The sequence below is a fragment of the Siphateles boraxobius genome, unplaced genomic scaffold (genome assembly GCF_051911475.1).
Source record: "Siphateles boraxobius isolate OS27281-9 unplaced genomic scaffold, OSU_SipBor_1 22, whole genome shotgun sequence".
Classification (NCBI taxonomy): Eukaryota; Metazoa; Chordata; class Actinopteri; order Cypriniformes; family Leuciscidae; genus Siphateles; species Siphateles boraxobius.
In genome coordinates this window covers 5,255,548-5,276,803 of record NW_027508833.1, presented here as the reverse complement: position 1 = coordinate 5,276,803, position 21,256 = coordinate 5,255,548, and the positions used below count along the sequence as shown (strand labels likewise).

The 21,256-nt window shown below is 35.8% G+C and overlaps 3 protein-coding genes across 3 annotated transcripts; 1 reads left to right on the top strand and 2 right to left on the bottom strand.

Moving 5' to 3' along the window:
• Nucleotides 1-2,414: 2,414 nt before the first annotated feature.
• On the bottom strand, nucleotides 2,415-6,946 carry tagapa (T cell activation RhoGTPase activating protein a). Its single transcript, XM_077238482.1, has 10 exons — nucleotides 6,824-6,946; nucleotides 6,410-6,484; nucleotides 6,216-6,269; nucleotides 5,865-5,934; nucleotides 5,509-5,672; nucleotides 5,229-5,390; nucleotides 5,005-5,114; nucleotides 4,740-4,911; nucleotides 4,390-4,498; nucleotides 2,415-3,856 (listed from the first exon to the last, which is right to left on the bottom strand). Exons 2-10 carry the CDS (start codon nucleotides 6,434-6,436, stop codon nucleotides 2,793-2,795), a joined length of 1,932 nt encoding a protein of 643 aa, XP_077094597.1. The 5' UTR covers nucleotides 6,437-6,484; nucleotides 6,824-6,946; the 3' UTR covers nucleotides 2,415-2,792.
• A 1,283-nt stretch (nucleotides 6,947-8,229) lies between these two features.
• On the bottom strand, nucleotides 8,230-11,971 carry nenf (neudesin neurotrophic factor). Its single transcript, XM_077238481.1, has 4 exons — nucleotides 11,523-11,971; nucleotides 11,336-11,396; nucleotides 9,627-9,730; nucleotides 8,230-9,471 (listed from the first exon to the last, which is right to left on the bottom strand). The coding sequence occupies exons 1-4, from the start codon at nucleotides 11,658-11,660 to the stop codon at nucleotides 9,295-9,297; spliced, it is 480 nt and encodes a 159-aa protein (XP_077094596.1). The 5' UTR covers nucleotides 11,661-11,971; the 3' UTR covers nucleotides 8,230-9,294.
• Nucleotides 11,972-15,933: 3,962 nt separating this feature from the next.
• pacc1 (proton activated chloride channel 1) lies at nucleotides 15,934-21,216 on the top strand. The gene is made up of 9 exons (XM_077238478.1): nucleotides 15,934-16,106; nucleotides 16,388-16,487; nucleotides 17,647-17,859; nucleotides 17,941-18,095; nucleotides 18,177-18,198; nucleotides 19,476-19,596; nucleotides 19,673-19,814; nucleotides 20,470-20,577; nucleotides 20,670-21,216. Exons 1-9 carry the CDS (start codon nucleotides 16,071-16,073, stop codon nucleotides 20,829-20,831), a joined length of 1,059 nt encoding a protein of 352 aa, XP_077094593.1. The 5' UTR covers nucleotides 15,934-16,070; the 3' UTR covers nucleotides 20,832-21,216.
• The last annotated feature ends 40 nt before the right edge of the window (nucleotides 21,217-21,256 follow it).

The following is a 21,256-nucleotide window of genomic DNA, read 5'->3' as shown; positions in this document are numbered from 1 at the left end:
AGAGATCATGAGTGCGGTTGAGCTTTATAATCTACTGCAAAGGTGGATATTTGGGCAGTTCTCTATACTTTCTCTAATCTATTAGTAGCCTATAGGTAGGCTAATTTGTAGTAGCCTCACACGTAGGCTATTTAAACACTTAAGAAGTTGAAAAGTGTTTGAATGTCACAAAATATTTAAAAAAACATATAGGCCTATGTTTTAAGTTGTTTTAAATGCTAAAACCGTTGGTTAAAAATAATTGCAAAAAAAAAATCGGAGAAAATGTCTTCACTTAAAAATAAAGGTTATTTATTGGCATCAGTGGTTCCATGAAGAACCTTCAAAATCCATGAAACCTTTCCATTACAAAAAAAAAGGATCAATACAGTGAAAAAATGTTCTTTAGATTATGATTATGTTCTTTACACTAAGAAAATAATAGTTCTTTTTTTAAGAATTGTTCACTTCGGTTAATTCTTTTGGGGATCAAAAAAGGTTCTTCTAAGGCAGGTGTTCTCAACTCTGGCCCTCGAGATCCACTTTCCAACAGAGTTCAGCTCCAACACTAATCAAACACACATGAACAACCTAATCAATGGGTACGTCTCAATCAGCTCCCTAGTTCAGTAGTCAGGGCACTGATCACGGAGTTGGCCATTTTAAGGGCTGTCTCAATCGCAAAATCCTTCCACTGCACTGAAACGTTCACTCCCTAAAAAGTAGGAAACCTTCCTAAAACAGAACAAGGGTCTAGTAATGTACTTTAAATAAGATAAAAAAAATATATAATGTCAGAAAAATATCAGTTCTGCTGTTGTTCATAAACACCAGTAGTGATGTTGTAAAATGAAGATGTTGTCATGTCACCGGAAATAGAGACATCAAAGAGAGACTTCCCATAAATCCTAATGTACTTTGTACATCATAAGAAGGATGGCATCCACGCAGATATTAGTCTCTCTGTTTATCCCGAGGTTTAACGCAGTCCGCCGGATCCAGGCCGTATCCGGATCGGATGAAGGACCTGCGCCTGGACACGACGACAACGCAGTCCTGAAGTGTCAACTAGTCTCTCCCCTGTGAAGGCCTCCTTCCCTTTACCTCTGTACTGATAAAACGTTGTCGGGATAATCCCGATTCACGTGGCTACGCAGAAGCGATAACAAATTCTCAGAGCCACCAGGCACTGTTTTATGCAAATGTGCGGCCGGATCGCATTAAAGGTTTTCTGTTTGAACGGTGTCGTGTTAGTGGCCCCTAATAATGATCGTTGCGACGGAAGTGAATCAATCAAAACTAACTTTAGCTGGACAATAACTTTATTCTAGAGCTGCTGTAAAGCCAAAACTATCTCAATAGTCCATATTGTTAAAAGAGCTATATAAATGAAGGTGACTTGACTTGACTTGACATCGGTGTCTCAGTGTGTAGTGAGCAGGGTCCTTCTTTACTGTCCTTACCAGTGCCTGAATTCATGTACACGATATACTGATTCACGACCAAGGGAAGCTGGCGAGCTGATTGAGACGCACCCAAGGTCTTTAAGAGTACTAGAAATTTTGAGTTTGATCAAGGTTGGAGATAAACTCTGCAGGAAAGTGGATCTCAAGGGCCAGGGATGCGAAACCCCTGTGAAAACCCCCTTTTGGAACCATTTTTTAAAAGAATGTAGGATTATTTGTTTTCCACTTGGTTTGACATTTTGTTATCTAATTTATTGGTTTTAAATGTGGGTCATAACCCATTGGTGAGTTACAAACCGGCATCTCAAACCACATTAACGCACAGTGCATGCAGAGGAGCAGAACTGCTAGAGGGCTAAAAGGACTGCTTTAACTAAAAGATTGTTTCATCATATTTCATTTAAATTCATTATTTTTAATGCCTATCAAGATTATACCTCTAGATGGGTCATATAGCCTGAGTTTGCTGATCTAATGCAATGACATTTATACATTTTAAGGTCCAAATATTTTTGGGGGGCCATTGTAGTTTAGTACTTTTGTTCTGTGTTTTGTGATTTTTATTCTTTTTTTTTTTAAACATATGTCTATGTAGTTTGTATTATGTTTTTAGTTGTACTTTCATTTAGTTTGAGTTATTTAAGTTATCATTTGGTGGTCGAGAACATTCCCCCAAGCGCTTTGAGTGCTGAGAAAAGCGCTATATAAATGTAATGAATTATTATTATTATTAAGTACTTTAACTTAAACTAAATGAAAATAAGAAATGTTGCCTTGGCAATTAGCTGAAATAAAATAAGTTTTAGTTTTTTTAAATTTTATTTTAGTTACTGTTTATTTTATTTCAAGAAATTAAAAGAAAAAAAGCTTTAATTAATAATGATTTACAGACCAAGCTTTGATTCATTGTTTGAAACAAAAACTATTGAATTATTTTAATTCATTTTTCATAAATGGAAACATGACTAGTTTTATTTTCATGTCTTTATTTCATGAGAATACATACCAATGGTTTGCATTGCTTTTAAGCATTTACATTAGTTCTGCAAACATTGCACAAAAACTTATGAACCTGTGTAGTGAAAATTCCACAAAGTGCCTTTCAGTAACTTTTTTTTTTTACAATTTTGGGGAGCTAGAAAATCAAAATACTGTGGGTATAAAAACATTGTCACAAAAGACCAGAATAAAATGAAGAATAAAATCCAACAAGTTCAGTGCAAATCTATGCGTGAATTGTACTTTATTGTACTTCTGAATTGTGCCTCATTATGAGGTCATAAGCAAAAGATATCATGACACCACCAAAAAGTAGCAACAATATTAAAATATGAACTGAACAGTTCGTCAGACATATGTCTCTCTGAGGTGTTCTGCATTGCACCACTCTGGTAGTGATGTTTCATACACAGAATCAGATGTGGTCCTCTGTCTCAACTCTGAGGAGGATCCACTCATACTATCACAACATGTCTCTTCATTGTCTCTATTGTGGATATCAAAATGTTCATTCACAGAAGGCGAATCCAATGTTTCTTCACTTGAGGATCTGGAGCAGCTGCTTGTTTTCTTCGACAGACATCTGGCGTCCTGAACAGTCAGCGATTTGCGGCTCGAGAGAGCTACATGGGAATTGTGCTCAACCGCTTGGTGATAACTCGGAGGATCGCTTGGTATCCTGCTGTCCACCTGATGGAAAACTTCCTCGCTAGACAAGAGTCTCGGCTCCGGTTGAGGATTCAGCACCTCAGGTAGGGCCTGGCTATGGCGTAGAGCTCTCTCAATGGCCCGTTTGGTGGACCCACTTCGCCCGAAGACAGTCCTGCTTCTTATGTGTGCGCTCTTCATTGATTGCGAGCGTCTTTTTGGGGTCTCTGAACGATTCGGTGCAGGTGCCGACTGGCGGGTGGGATGCGAATGTTTGCGTAGAAGGGTCTTTCTCTGATTGTATGAAGGCATGATAGGAGAGCTATTATGGATTGAGCTCTCTGAAGCACTGGAGAAACAACTCTCAAGGGAACTTGAAGAACAATACGAGGAGCCTTTAGATGTTGTGCTGGCCCCAGTTTTAGGAGCCAAACAACAGCTTTCCCCCAATCTGTTACCAGCTCTTAACACAATACAGTCATCGGAGATCTGTTTTGTTAATTGTTTGTCATGAAAGTCCATTTCTGTCTGGCTCCTAGATAAGACATGGTGCCGAACTTTCTTGCTCAAGACGGTTGCTGGTTCAGAGCGTCTGCGAGTCAACAATTTTGTAGTCCAAGGTTCCTCTGTGCTGGAATGTTCCAGAGCATTCTCTTCAACGGCGGATTTGATAGAGTCCATGTCAGAAAAACTTCCCTTGTAGCCGTCTGCATCAGGGTCATTACTGTCATACGCAGAGTCATGATGGTGTGAAGAATAAGAGTCTGAAGGAGAAATCAAGGATAGACACTTATTAATTAACCAAACATTAAGTATTATTAGATCATAACAAGTATTTTGTCAACATTGGCTTTTCTAACTGTGTAAAGGTTGCCCACACACTGGAGACAAATAATTGGTAAGATGTTTTGAGGGTGTGGAGATGAAATTCAAGTTGGAATTGGACGGCCAATTTGATTTCTGAAGATACAACTAGACCACCTCTCTTAAATTCTCATTGGTCAAAGGATGAACAACTATTGATTGCATGATTACTGGCAAAATGGCAAAGAACACTTTACGAACCCATAGATAAGAACAATTAAAAATGAGATCTCTTTAGCTAAAGCCTCCTGCATACTTTCTTCGAGGGTTTCAGAAGATATCTTAGCAATGTTTCACACTGTTCTCATATTTCCCAAGATATCATTCAAGATCAAACTCTCCTAAATAATATTCAGAAAACATCTGAGACATGCCCATTGATATAAAATCTACTGCATAGGCATTCAAAAAGGCAAAATGTTAAGGAAGCTACCTTGGTTATCGCTGAGTTCCTCTTCATCAGAGTCTCCAAAGAGCATCAGCGCATCCTCACCAAATATTTGATCGCAGTTTTTAATGAGAAACTCTGTCAGATTTGTCACCTGCAAATACAAAGAGTGACATGAGGATTTAACAAAGGCCACTTCAACAGCAAAAAAAGTCATCACATGAATAATGAAATTCCATGAAATTAGGTAAAAATAAGTTTGGATATGAAACTAGGTTGATCACTTCTTCCTGTGGTGAGTTTCAGTATTAGTCAGTCTGCTATTTTCTGGCTCCTGGCCACATTGTGTGAGAACTTAGTAAGGTTAAGACTTTCAGAAATCACTATAAACTCACCTCTTCCATCTTTTTCATGTCGTTGTCTGTTTGGAGCAAGTTGGGGGAAACACATGTAGCTAGATTGAGGGGAACCATCTTGTTTGATTCTGCATTCTCACTTATAAGGTAAAGCAGAACAATCAAGTGTTTCAAGAGCTGAATATTTGGCTCAGGAAGCGTGTTGATCACCCTAAAGACAAAATAAAGAAAACCTGGTCACAAATACAGTTCATTTACACTAAACACTTTTAATTCAACACAAGTGTGTCATTAGATAACTTACATTTTGATTTCAGCACACTTCTGAACTTCATCTTCCTTTTCCATTGCAGTCATCCAGGATTTGGCCTTTTCCACCATTAGCAATCTGCCAGGCAGTTGTCGAAGAAAATCCTGCAATTTGGAATAAACAAAACCCAGGGAATTAATGACCAAATATCCATCTTTTAGACTACATTACTGCCAATAACTCAAATCAAATCATGTTGCTCAAGGTCGTTTCCATACCTTGATAAGATCAGCAAGCAAAAAGACTGACTGCTCTTTCAGATCCACTTCTATCCCATTGTTGAGCTGCGCCTTGAACTCTCTCAGCAGTCTGGCGTTCCCTGCCTTCCTGAACACCCCCTCGGTGTACAGACCCTTTTTCAGTAGCAATGTAAGGATATCCTGCGAAGCAAATTGAGGTAAATTAAAACATTTGAAAGACTAAAACCACATACATAAAATACTACATTTGTTTAAGGTTTTGCAGTGAAGTTCTATTGATCATTCAGACAATTCTCACCATAATTGGTTTGGGAGGACACCCATCTTTTTGACAGATTTCCGACAAGGCTCGCCCAAACAGTTTGTTTTCGGGATGTACACTTGCATCATGGAATTCCATGTTCCTTTTCTGTACGCGTCGAAACATGCTCCTCCAACGCCTTTGATTGATGTTTAAGTTTCCTTTTGAATATCAATAAAGAAACTGTAAAAATCCACTATTCCACTAGCATACAGTAGTCTGATATTCTAATTTACAGTAAACTACATTAACCCTGGTTTTGAAAGGTTGTTGTTGTTTTTTCTTTTTGACATCAAAAAGTCAATGCAATGACAATGACATTTAAAATAACAGAAGTGAGACAGTAAGCTTACCAGTGTGGGAGATCCTGGGCATATTTTCATTAGTCTGCTGATCAAGGGAGATTCCTGTATTCATTGGAACCTAATAGAAAGGGAAAGCAATCCATCAGATGAAGCAATGAACTACAGAGGCATATCTATTAAAAGGCAGTACTAAAAATGGTAATTGGGGGATTTTAGGTTGGTGCAACAAGAGCTTAAATAAGCAAGCTTTGTAATATGTATTGGACAAATATATTGAGATGTAACAGGTCAGGACTTTGTAATATCCCATTTTAGGCATGCTCATAATTGCACTAATCTATCAATCAGAAGGTGATAGGAAGTGCTGTATGCGTAAGATCTTGGGATCAATATACTTACAGCTGTGGCTGGAAAGATGAATAGGTCCATGCTGTTTTGAGTCAACGATTTAGACTGAAACAGAAAGAACAAAAGATGTGTTTATCCTTTCATTGAGATTTGTGGAAGCAGGTCAATTCAAATACTAATCAGTTTCAATGATGACATTAAGGGATAATGGGTGTGTGAAACTATGTGTAAAGGTGATAACTTACCACGCCGTGACCACTCAGCACCTTCATAGGTTTGCTGGGTTGTGATGACCAATAGATCAGTCCTCGTCAGATTACCTGATCAGTGAAAAGGGTTTGATTAATGATTATAGACCTTGCAGTTTCATATATTACAGAAACTTAATACAGAGCGTATCATAGAATCAAACTTTGCAAATCAACAACCAAAGTCCATGATCCAAATAATGCATTTAATAAATAAATAAATAAATATTAAATAGACTCAGTTTTAGTCTTCTACACATAAAAAAATGATTAGCAAAATATCAAGTGGAAATATTAATTACAGTAGAATGTATGGGTAATTATGTTTAATTTAATTAGCCAACAGCTCCAAAACCAGGGTAATAACACATTACAATAAAAACTGTATTTTTTAAAATAAATGTTACTCACCACTATAAAAAATTCAAGCAGAGGTCAAATGTTGTGGGTGTCTGGAGAAAGCAACAAGCTACATTGACTCCGGAGCAGAACAAACTCTACCAAGAGACTCAAACAGACTGAAGTGAAACAGCCCACTGCACCACACAAAATACAAGTGGGCGGGCAAAGGGGAAATTCTGATGTGCAATGGAGACAGGAAGCAGCATCACGGGCTCCCACCATCAACACCTCTTTAGCTACAAATGGCAAGTTGTTGTGACCGAGGGTGGAAAGTGTGACATACGTCACTCGTGTGAGCATGAAAGTATACTACAAACATAGGGATGTCCAATTGGAGTTTAATATCTTAAGACATTAATCATTATTATGTAACATATCTACTATCAATGCATACTATATCTGTCTATAACACTATATCTTATAAAGATAAAAATGCATGGCAGTTGCTTGGAATTTAGTAATTTTTGTATTATTTCTTAAAATCAATTTCAGTTTCTGAAGGTTTTCTGGTAAATAGGATACTAATTAAGCCTGGCTAGTGTTTACAGTAAAGGCACTTTTACAATGATTCATTATTGTGCTGTAAATGCTAATGATACCCTGGGACTTTTTTAAAGAATCAAAAAACATCATTTTGAGACTCTGAATCTGACAGTGTTTTGCTAACTGACTCACTGTCGTTCATGAAACCGGTCAGCCCCCATGTTTTAAAGTAAGATGTATATTGGATAAATTCAACATGAAAATAAAAGAGCTGCATTTGACCAAATGCCTTTCTGCATACCTCCTACTGCTTACAGTCTCCATGGAAATCAGGTCATTGCCTTCTCATATGGAGCCTTTTGATGTTTTGGAAAGTTAAACATGCAGGGGGAGTTTAAAACTACTAGAGTCTTCTGAAAATCTCAAGTTTGAACAGTTATTTCTTTCTTCACTGGGGAGAACTGGGCAGCAGATTTCAGTTTGATTTTAAGGCACTTACCTTACAGTCTTGGTTATTTAAAATTTTTACCTGGGTAAAATATGCCCCAATAGCAGGGAATGTGCCATTAAATTTTTTTTTTTCAGTGAAAATCAAACAGTAGAAAAATATGAATCATACAACTTCGGTTTACTATAATATAATATAATATAATATAATATAATATAATATAATATAATATAATATAATATAATATAATATAATATAATATAATATAATATAATATAATATAATATAATATAATAGTTTGGGATCAAGCAAGGTTACATTCAATCAATCAAAGGTGGCAGACAGTGAAGACATTTATGTTACATAAGATTTCATAAGATGTTACATAAGGATTTTAAATAAATGTTCTTTTAAATTTGTTGAAAAAGAATCTTGCCTGGTTAACACAAACATATCAGCAGGACATTGATGATAATCAGAAATGTTTCTTGCAAATCAGTTTATTAAAATTATTTGTGAAGGATCATGTGACACTGAAGACTGGAGTAATGGCTGCTTTAAATATTAATAATATTTGCTGTTTTTACTGTATTTTTGAGCAAATAAATGGAGCCTTGGTGAGTATAAGACACTTCTTTCAAAAACACTAAAAAATCTTATTGACTTCAAACATTTAAATGGTAGTATAGACATGTCAAACAATTTTTTTTGTACAACCTTTTTTTCAGATCCTTACTGAGTTTTAGCTCTTGTGATAACCAGTCCTGGTCTCTTCTAAATGTTGAACAGCCATGTTCCAATAGCCTGACTCACATCACACTCTTTTGAGACCAGATAACAACTGTCTGTGTGTTTCTAAACAACTTGTTTATTACATTCCATTCAGACTTAAAATATCCCAGATGACACAAATATGACAGGACAACAAGCCTAAGTAACCAACAACTCTCTCTCTCAGATTAATGTGAAACATTTCTGGTCATCAAGGGCATTTTATATAGATTAGACACAAACACTATAATTATGACTGAGATGGTGTTTGAGTAAAAATGGTGTTGTGGAATGATAACATTAACGCTTAACTTCTTAATTTGTAAAACGAAACCCCTCACCACAAAAGCAATTTCAATTTCTACATGAAGTGTGAATCACCAAACTTTCCCCTCGTGTACAGTGAAAGAAACCAAGTGATATATTGCAGGTTTACAATAATCAATACTTTTTAAACAGCGCAAACAGTTAAAATCATCATCTATAGCATCATTTGATACATTTAAAAAGGCCAAACGTTGAACCTATTTTTTTTTAAATCACACCTGTAGGTGGCCTCATTCGAATGACCTTCAAAGCAGCCCACCAGGGAAAAACCCACGTGGGATATAATGCATCATAATGTTTTCTAGGTTGTAGGCTGAAAGACCACCAGACAACCTCAAATTTACACATGCCCACTACTGTCAGAGGTCACAAACAACTATTATATACACTTTTGATTGGATTGTTAGATATCTTTATTATAAGACAATTGTCTTTAAAGGCTGTCTCAGCATCAAAATTCATCTTTAATGTTGAAATTAAGTTGGTCTTCAGGTTTGAAGTCTATATTGGGGCTGCCGTCCTCATTGAGAACGCGCCTGCTGGTGTATCCAACGATAGGGTACTTTGCTTTGTATGTGCCTTTAAATATCTGTTCGAGGGATTGAAGTTGATTCTCGGTGAGGCCCGTCTAACAAATAGAAACCAAAAGAGGCAATTAAGTTTGTGGCAAAAGAGTCTGGTGGATTCCAATATTCAATCTAACAACAGTTTTATATGAAGAAGCTGTAACTATTTTTTTTTTCTGTGGCAAAGTTGTGATCTTTATAAAAATCCACAACTTACAGTGTCATGTGTGAGATCTGCAGGGTCGAGGGACATTTTGGCCACGGCTCTGGTTGAGTCTTTGCCCACTAGGGCATTATAAGATGCTCCCTTTCCGTAAAATTCTGGAAATTAAAGAGACAAAACAGGGTTTCAACACTTTCTAACCAAGGAATTCCCATGACTTTTTTATTATGACGTATATCTGAGTGAAACGGCTTCTCAAACAGGAAAAAATGTAGGGCGGGGCTTGATTTTGTCCACTGAGAATTGATTGGATTATTGGATTGTTGTGGTTTGCTATTGCTGTGATCTCATGTGATTGACCGCCCGGTTTGCCCCGCCCTCGTGCCAGTAAACATATCATCAAAGAAAAACAGTTATTTTGATTAAAGATTACAAGGTCACATGAATTTAAAAAAAATTATGTGCACGAATACATCTTTTTATAATAAATATTGCAATATCCCATTAAAAACTAAGAATGGTCAATTTTGATTTCATGCTGACTTTAAATTCACTATAGAAATTCTCATGAATCCTGGAACTATGCTAAAGACCCTGATGTACTTCGAGTGAAATTGAAGAACGAACTGATGTGACATAATTTCAAACAAAATCAGACCAAAACGAAGTTCGTTTAGGGAGTTCGAAAAGTTTGCAACATTTTTTTTTTTTTTAAGTTTAATTTCTCCTGTTCAGTCGGTCAAGGTCAGACGTCCACGAGTGAAAACATGAACACACTAGAGAGCTGCTTTATAGCAGAAAGTGAAGTTGTACTTCTGATAAAACAAGACACTGGCACTGTTTTTCATATTTAATACGGTAAAGCTGCTTGATTTTAAGCAATCTATGTTATAAAAAGATATATAAATAAACGTGACAAGGCTTTACTTGAGTGCCGAATTGCAGAGCTTGTGCAAACATATCCACGTGGCTCTGATCAGATGCTTTTCTTATGCCTTATTAAAATGTTTGCTGTTTTCTCAATTTTGATGTGTGTTTATTTAGTTTTTTGAGAGAAAAGCACACAGCACATATTTACATATTCATCTAAACTTCGCTCTCAGTAGTGTGGGCGGTGTTGGATGTTCGATAGTATCTCGCCGCTCACGTATTTCGAACACCTTTTTACCCCTAAGCGAAGAACGAAAAAGAACTTCACCGTGAATATATCGGGGCCTTTGCATAGCTTTATTGTTTTTCCAGCCCTGGGAATTCCTGTATTTTCCCAGGACTGTTGGAAACTTGATCCAGTAAAATGTAAATAGGCCTGTGGTTTCAGTATACACTGCTTAATTCTAACACACACATGTTTGTTTCGCTATACTGTATTAGTGAGTGAAGACATTGTATAGACTTCTACTGATTTTAAATCATGTTAAGGATATTTTCTTAACCCAAGTCCTACCCCTAAACACAACCCTAACAGAAATATGTGCAAAGCACAATATTTAAATTATAAACATGTTTTGGACGATTTATAAGCCTTTTTAATCAGTAAGGATGCCCTCACTGGTCAGTTGACATAATATTTCACCAGATAAGTGAAGACATTTGACCTTCACAAGCATTGCCAAACCTGTAGCCTACTCAGACAAAATCAAAATAGGGAACAAAGCAAATATCTAAACTGATTGATCTACTTCCTCTAATGAGTGTCTATTAGTTTGAAACTTCCACCAGCACACAAAAGATTGAAAAAGGTGAAGTTGTATACAACATCTGACCTTTTCCAGTTGTGACGTCAAACACTACTCCTTTAATGGCCATGTAAATTGGTTGTCCATCCTGTAAAGGGGGCGGGCACGTTTTAAACTCGTCAGTAAATACAATTTGCATTTAATAACTAATCAAAAGATCATAGTTTCGAAATCGTGTTTAAAAAAAGCACAGTGTTTTTGTGACAGAACATACCTCGCTCCCATCGTATCTTTGCAACTCCTCCTCGGTGAACAGACGCACCGGTTTCGATGCGCTTTTAATTTTGCTATCATCATTTGTGGAACAAATACATAGTAACGCGTATAATACAACACTACGGGCATAAAACATTATGGACTGTCCGTGTTGAGGTTTATAAGAACCGAGTCTGCGGCTACAGTTTCCTTGTTGTCACGGGAGTGTCTGTTTTTCCATTCAGTTTTTCTGATACTGATCTCAGGTCAGCTTTCACAATCAGAGGTGGAAATGCTCCATTTGTTTCGGAACAGTATCTAATTGGTGCTTTTGGACAAAATGGTTTAATATTTTAACGTATCGCTGTTTTGGGGTCCGGATATAGTGGATTTGTATGATTTTGCACTTCATGAAACTTCTTAAAACAACAACTTCTGCTTTGGGAACTTTCAAAACTTCCACTTGCCGCGAGTTTCTGTTTCTCCATTCACGTCACGTGAGATGGACCGGAAATGACACGCACCTATGGAACTCCTCTTTAAACAAGCCAAGTTCCTCAATAAATTCTCAAAATATCATGTTATTATAAATAAAAATGCCAGAATTTAATGATTCTCTACATTTATAACAATATTGTATCTTATTTTATAAAGCCCATATGTATAAAAATCACGAAGCACAAATCCTTTGTAGCCTATGTTATGTTACATTTTAATAAATCTTTACAAATCTGCGCAATTGACATTTTTCTACTGTCAATATTACTGTAGCATATATGATATCCTTGGGTTTTTATCTTTTTACTAATGCTATTACAAATAAAAGTTTGATAGAGAGAAAACTTATTTTTGAAGGATTTTTGAGTTTTGATACAGAGAAGACAACATGGGGGATATTAAAGTTCTTTTTTTAGAGGCCATGAAATAATTACCTATTCAAAAAAAGTACCTACTCAAGAAAGTATGCAATTTCGGATGCAGCCAATATGTACACTCAAGACAGATCCATAGACCACAATGCAACTGTGTTGTTACAATTTTCATTTGTGTGATTTTTTTAATATTTTCTCAAACAGCCCATGCATGCACAGCCCAATGGAATGTTGTGTAAAACAACAAGAGAAAAAAGAGAAAATAAATAAGAGAAAAAAATATAAATAATAAATCAGCTCCATATATCTAAGTGAATGAGACGAAGGGAAATTAGCGAGGAAAGGGCATTAAAAAATTGACTTATGGTTATTATGGTTACATCCCAATTCAGAGGTTGCATCCTTTGAAGGGTAGATTCAAAAGCCGATTACATCACTGCGGCACGACCAAGGCTATCCCAATTCGAAGGTTCCTTCAAATGCGGCCTCCAAATGCGTCCTACGTTACTCGTGAAATGAGGGATACAACAGATATATTCTTCGCGGCCTTGCCTACCCCAGAATTCATTGCGTGCAAGTGACAACGATTTTGAGAGAAATTGCCGAATTACACTTTTAAATGCAATTATTGGGTTTCAACTGACTCAAATATCTAATGATACGTATGAAAAGAAAAAAAAACTTTAAAGCGGTTCAAATGTTGACATATCTTACTAAGATGCGATTATACTTATACACTTTTTACTCTTTATTATATACAGAAATGGACCATGGTGTACATATTTAGACAGTTTGTGAACCCTGTTTTGTTTTGAGACACTTTAATATAACTTTAAAAAATGTCCAGAACAACGCTCTTCAACAGCAGCTGTAACAGTTTCTCGGCGACAAGAACAATCCTCCGTAGGCTAGACCGTCCCATTTAACAGTGCTCAGTTCAACCATCGAGACCTTCGAAGGATGCAGCCTTTGAATTGGTACACAGCCCAACACAGCCCTATGCATTCGGAACCGCATTCTACTCTTACTATTTCTGCAATAGAAAGATATGGTAAACAACAACGTAGTATAAGCAGTATACTAGTATGCGGTTCCGAATTCAGTGCTAGTCTCTAATTTATATACCAAATTATATATACTTTTTACATACTACTTTTTTTCTTTAGCTTTTAATGCATTGTGAGCTTCTGTCATGAATGTGTGATTTGCCCTTGCCTCTTTATCTTGTGTTTTGTTCAGCACTTTGGTCAGCCATGTTTCCTGTTTTTAAATGTGCTATATAAATAAAAACAAACTATATACTGAAATTTGCGTGACAACAAATCTACTAAGAGAATAGTGTCCAACCCTCATAAGCTTCCAAATAAATTAAGCGTTTTATTAACGATCTTCCATAACTTAAATTTTTATGGTCATCATTTATTTTTACACATTTATAACTCTTATTAATCCTTTCCCTCCTTGTGAACGAGACTGACTCACATGATGACTGAACAGTGTAAACTGAACAGTGTAAATGTCCCCTGTCCTCCAGTAGGGCTAGGAGCATTTAATAACACTAGGGTTAGTCACCTTAGATCTGAAGTTCAGTGATGGGGACATAGTCCTTCAGTAAACCCAACCAATGAAATGTTTCGTCACAGCCCACCTTGAATGCTATTGGCGCCTGCCATAGTCAGTCTTTCAAGACATAACAAACTATGGCAAGGCGTTTTAACATTTAAATCTTAAAACCTACTAGTATCTATTTCATGCTAATAGTACTTATTTTTAGATACTATCTATTTCATTTAGTACTAGTACTTATTCATTAGCTACTAGTGCTTATTTTTTAGGTACTAGTGCCTATTCGTTAGATACTAGTGCTTATTCTTTAGGTACTTGTAACTTTTTAAAGATACTAGTACTTGTTCATTAGATAGTTCTTATTTATTAGATATAGTAGGCTACTTATTTCAATAGTGTCTATACTTAATTATACCTAAGAAAAAATAGAACTAGTGCTTATTTTTTAGTTAGTAACATTTTAGATAAAATATTAAGATATCCTTACCTTAATATATAGGCATATGTAATATAGCATTAGATGCTAGTTTATTTATTGTATACAATTACTTTTCATTCGATACTAGTACCTATTTAAGATACTAGTAGTTATTCGTTAGGTACTAATACTTATTTATTAGACACTACTATATTTTTTAATTGTAACTAGTAACATTTCTTATCTTACTAGTCACAACTGTTTTTTTACTCGTCTTATGTTATGACTATTCAGAAAGATCACTGTAGAGTTCAACTAAAAATTAAATTAAAAAAATAAAATTTGGAATAAATACTAGTATCTAATGAATAGGTACTATTATCTATGAATAAGTACTAGTAGCTAATTAATAAGTACTAGTATGAATAAGTATCTAATGAATAAGTACTAGTATATATTGAATAAGTACTAGTATCTAGAAATAGGCACTAGTATCTAAAAAAATAACTACTAGTACCTAATGAATAACAGCTAGTATCAAATAAATATGTACTAGTCACAATTAGAATACAGGCTACTAGTCAGAACTGAATAGTTGATATCTGAATGACAGATCCCTAGTCAATGGCAAAATTTTAAAATGTGTTAGTAACAAAAGAATAGTCACTATTGAAATAAGTAGTATCTAATGAATAAGAACTAGTATCTATTTAATAGGTAGTATTTAATGAATAAGTACTAGTATCTAATAATAATGACTATTAACTAATAAATAAGTAGCCTACTAGTACCAATTTATTAGGCACTAGAATCTAATTAATAAGTACTAGTCTATGGCAAGAGCTCTCAAATTGTAATTGCTACTAAGAATTGAATTGTAGAGCTTTCTAATTGAATTCTTACTAGTAAAATGCAATTATGACTAGTAACGCTGGGTACAATTTAAGCTAAAACGGCTATAGTGTGTAATATGTACTATCTGTGAATGAATACCAGTCTCTAAAAAAATAAGAACTAGTATCTAATTAATAATAGCCTATCTTTTAAAAAGGTAGCTAGTATCTAAAGAATAGGCACTAAAGAATAAGCACTAGTAGCCAACTTAATGGAATACAAACTAGCCTAGTATCTAAAAAAAGAAGTACTAGTAACATGAAAATAGATAGTAGCATAGGTTTTAAGGATTAAATGTTAAGCCGGCTTGCCATTATCAGTCAGTCAGCGTCACGCCCTTCAACGAAAATAGATCAGTAACGTCTCTTAAATGTGAATTACACCGATTCATTCGCTTTAAAGATAGTTCACGAAACACCACTACATGTTATTCTGCCTTTTAAAAAACTCCCCAGTAGGCCTACTGTTGAGAAAATAACTTTATTTCTTTACACAAGAAAGTGCTGGCTTACAGAGTCAGCCCAATTTATGGAAACCATGTGTGATAGAAAATACGAAACAGAACCTAAATCGTGTTATGTGTTATGTGTTATGGAAGACTTGTCCATTAACTTTTCAGAAAAATATCAAAGATAGTAGCTATAGGCTATCCAAAGCCCTCCCCAACTAACAGCTGTGATGTCACGCTTGGCACGTTGGCTGGGCCTCACGCGAGCTCCTCGAGACTATCCGTAAGAGATGAGAAGGTCTGGATTCTGGTCCTGCAAGTTGATGGCAAAGTTTAAATGCCGCAATTATTCACCGGAGGTGAAGCACAATGCTGAGGAGAGACACATCTCGATCTTATCAGGAGGTAATGAAACTAAGTGTGTGAAATGCGGTTGGATCCAGCAGGACTCATTCATAGAGTTGTAATCGCGATCCGTATGAAAGCAGTTTCTTCTTTTCAGTGAGGGAGTTTATGGTAAAGCAGAAGCTGCAGTCATGTGATATCAGCTGACCGCTTGCTGTTTATTGCCGCTGGACTTTAGAGAGATACGAGGGGCAAAATACTGTCAAATGTACTTTAAATGTATACAAATAAAAGCAAACAAATAACTGTATATGTCTGTATTTTTTTTATGTCACTTGTAGTTCAATGGTGAGGACTGTGTTGCTGGGCCTCTTGAGTCTTACGAGAACAATGATGTTTCTGAAGTGGAGCATGATAAAGCTAGCTGTGATCCTTTCCCAGGTCAGAACTTGTTCCTAAAATATCGCACTGATAAGTCATTGTTTTTCTGTTCACGTATGTAGATTTAGATGTTCGGTATTAATCCGGTAACACTTTACAATAAGGTTCATTAGTTAACTTCCTTAGTTAACATGAACTAACAATGAACAATACTTCTACAGCATTTATTAATCTTAGTTTATATTAATTTCAACATTTACATTTTACATTTACATTTTGCATTTACAATAATACATTATTCAAATCAAATGTTGTATGTGTTAACATTAGTTGATGCACTGTGAACTAACAATGAACAGCTGTATTTTTTATTAAGTAATGTTAACAAAGTTTAACAAATACAGTAACGAATGTATTGCTCGTGGTAAGTTCATGTTAGTTATTAACTAATGCTAACTAATTAACCTTATTGTAAAGTGTTACCATTAATCCTATAGTTATATTGTGTCGGTGCAATTTTATGTATAGAAAACATCAAGGTTTTCTGCAGAACTGCTCTATAGATTAAATGAACTAATTTAATAATTAATGATCTTCACATCGGACCTGAATCAAGAGTGAACTGACTTCAGCTGAACAATGACAGCCAAAATGAACTGTTTGCATCATTGAAAACATTTCCTGTTGTTTTGAAACAATCTGTATTGTATAAAGCACAATATAAATAAAGTTAACTTGACTTGTAGGTAGGCCTATGTATGTATGTGTTTTGCATTTATTTATTTACATATTTAATATATAAATATTTATAATTTGTTTATTTATAAGTTAAATTAACTTAGGGAGTTGATTTAACAATGTTTGATTGTAAGATACATTTAAGTTGCTGAAATAAAGACATTAAATTGCAGGAAAAAATACAAGTGCTATAATCACAAAGTAAACCGTTTTCACTGACGAGGTAATCTGACAGATAGGACTGAATCTATATATTTTTTATTTTTTAAATGTATGCTATAGTTATAATGTGGTATGGTCTAGGTGGTGCAATTGTGTTATTTTTATTTATTTGTACAAATTTCTCTTCTCAGACAATACATTGTATTATTTATTTATTTAGACAAATTTAACATTTACATTCTGGGACAGTTCTATATGTATGTATTGTGTCTTTTATTAAAGACGTTGCTTTAAAATAAACTTTCATTATATATTGCAGATGAGGATGCTGTGGACAGCAATCTTATGCCCATTGGTTTCAACAAAGCTTGCCTGAAGAATGTTTTCACAGTCATCCTTGTCCTCATTTACCTGCTGCTCACCACAGTGGCTGTGTTCTTGGCCTACCAGACTATTTCAGACTTCATGGAGAAACTCAACCATCCAGTGATGTCTGTTTCATACAAAGAAGTTGAGGAGTTTACTGCACCAGGTGAGCTATAATACACTGTCATTTGATGGTATCGCTCATTATGTCTATTTACAGAATCTTTCATCATTCCTTTGCGAACAGGAATTGCTTTGTATCCTGGGAAGGCGCAGTTATTAAGTTGCATGCATCACTATCATGACAACATTCCACCTCTTGTTGCATCGGGCGGACTAGAGAAAAGTAACTGTATAACCGAGGAGGTCATTTACTATGGGCCATATTTAAACCAGACGCAAGTATGTTTTAGAGCTTCCTCATCAACTATTTTTGAAGAAATGCTACTATTAATAATCTTTTATGCAACATGTCTGCCGCAGAAGCGAGCCATAGTGATCAGTAGTGCTGCCACTAACGACTAATTTTCTAACGACTAATCTTTCGACTAATTGTTCGATTAGTCGACTAATCTAAACGACTAATTAAAAAAAAAAAAATCAAGTGTTTGTTATTTCATTGTGTCCATTTAATTTTGAACTCAACTGAAGGGCCAAAACATAAAATGTCACCTGTTCAAAAACATTATGTATTAACGATCAAAGCATTAACTATCTGCATTTCCATTATGCTATACCATATTAGTCAGAGTCCTAATCTAATCCTCTATTAACAAACATGTATGTATTAATTAAATTAGCTCTTTGTTCATCTATGCTGTTAAATAAATTTTTATTAGCTTACTGTAAATTTTTTATGTACATTTCTGAAATGCATAACTGATAACATCACTCTGAATTGTAAAGTAGATGCAATACATGCATTTTCTGATATTGTGAACAGCGCTACACAAATAAATTGGAATTGAAAGAGTCTAGCCCACTACGCATAGCTCTGCCTAATAACGAGTCGCGCTGAAAGCAGGCAGGCAGATATGCAGCTCGCGTTTACACTTGCGTGCATGGCGGGCCCGTGCCGCGGTTTGCGTGAATGTGAAAATAACACGGACTCAGGTGCGCACTTGTTCAGGAAGTAAAGTAACCTGCGCATGCGTTTTAGCTTATTATGATGTATTTAGTTAAAAAACATATGTAAGGGATGATAGTGTTGATGATTTACCTTGGATACGAGCGAGAGTGAGCCTGCAGTGTATTCGTGCTTTGCGCGTGGAATCAGGGCAACACATTTGGAAATCCATTGTCTCCTCAAAAGAGTCCGTTTGAAAAACACAATACTGACCCGCGTTCTGTTTTCTATCATGCGCCGTGCACGTTTGCGATGGCATAATATTCACGCAAACGCACCAGTGTTCGATAGAATTAAGTTGAGTGTGAAACAGACCAACGCTGCGGGGGGCGCCGGGAACAATCGCGCTCGGACCGCAGCAAACGAGCCCACTTTGAAAGCACCGTCACCTGCCTCCGCAATTTTTCATATCAAAGCAGTGAAGGCGGGGCGGGAACGTGAAGGAAGAGGATAGCAGATTAACCAGCAGGCCGCGCACGGCGCACAGACTGCTGTGTGGAGGTGAATTAAAGTCAGCCGTTTGAGACGGGTGACCAAAAATAAATAGGCGGTCAATAGTAAAACGACACGTCGACTAAAAAAATTGCCGTCGACTAATTTGCATGGTCGATTGCGTCGACTAAGTCGACTAATCGCGGCAGCACTAGTGATCAGAGGGCCGACTAATGTGAGGAACCGAGAACTTATATTCCTTCAGTTCAGTCGGAATGAAACGGAGGAGGATTTCAGCGCTATCAGTTACATGTTTTTTGCCACATTCAGTGACATGCATAAAAGGTAGATCTATATAGAAATGTTCAGCATGAATCAGATTTGTTTTACTGTTTATATAAAAAAGTATTTTTCTCATCAGCTCGGATAAAGCAGCTTTTATGATGGACTGTGAAAGGAACTACTCCATGTGGACTTTCTCTGGGGGATTTCGGACATGGGTCAAAATGTCTTTGGTCAAGACGTCAGCCAGAGGAAATGAATCAGTTGAATTTAGACAGGAGGTAATAGATTTGTTATGCTATTTTTTAGTATTTGTCAACTTCAGCATGCTAGTATATCAATCAGGGTTATAACCACCATAGAAAATAAAGTGATCATGTTTTTTTATATAACTATTCAGATTAGTGGTCAACCAAATTAGGCTTTTTAGTAGCCATTTCTTAAAGAGGACCTATTATGCTTTTTGCCTGGTCAACATTCTTCAGTGTGTAATGTTGCAGTTTGAGCATGAAAAAAGTTGCAAAGTTACAAAGCACAAAGTCACTCCAAAAGGACGTAAAGGCCCGTTCACACCAAGGACAATAACTACATGGATAACACTAAATATATAGTTCTAAAAAAAATTCTCAATATTAAAGAATAGCAGAGTTCACACCATGGCTATAATGATATCTGCACAGAGAAATTATATTGTTGGAATCGTTTCTGATTGAGATTGGGTGTTGAGGTGCTGCAACAATGTCAAATATGTGAAAAATAATGTTTTTTGAACATTAAAGCATGAAAACCAATTCTTTTAAAACCTTAAAACAAAATCAAGACTTCATAAAAGGGCTTGATATGTCATTTTATATATATATATTACACTTGATCCACCTAAAATACTGAATATTTTGTTACAGCCACTTACTTGATAATCATCCATATTTATTTCAGTCCAGTGTGGTGAAGTACATGGACAAGAGGCCGCCACAGGAACAAGCCAACGAGCTTTTCTTTGTTGTGTTTCAATGGCGAGATTCATTTATACAGCAAGTGAAAGATGTAAGTGAACAAATAATTAAATATTAAACTAATTGTCTCTGTATAATGCTATACAGAGAGTCTAATTAAGTGTGCTTTTTGTCTTCGAACAGATAGTCACAGCAAACCCGTGGAACACTATAGCCATATTGTGTGGCGTCTTCATGGCTCTATTTAAAGCAGCAGAGTTTGCCAAACTCAGCATTAAGTGGATGATCAAAATCCGTAAAAGACATTTAAGGGCCAAAATGAGAGAATTGGACCAAATGAGCTAATTCTATTACATCTGAAAACATGACTTGAGTTTTTAATTACGACCATCGAACTCTTAGAGACTTCTGGAGAACTATTTCAATGCGAAGAGTGTATTTCACTTTCATGAAAAATGTGTTGTTGTTCTATTGTACGTTAAGTTTTAACTGGACAACAGATTTTAACTTGAAGAGCTGAGGCATGTGTTCTACAGTACAAGGGCAAAGTGTATTCATGTGCTTGTGACACTGAAATATTAACCATTCACACGGGTTCTCAGTGAGAATCAGTTAGTTGAAATGATGACTGAAGGAATTTAGCTGAAACAAAAAAAGGGCTTTTAATGACAGGGACCTTTGGTTAAGTTGCATTTCCAAACGATCAATGAATGTATAAATAACAGGACATTCAATTGTGCTTTATTATTATAGACAAGATGTATAGACCA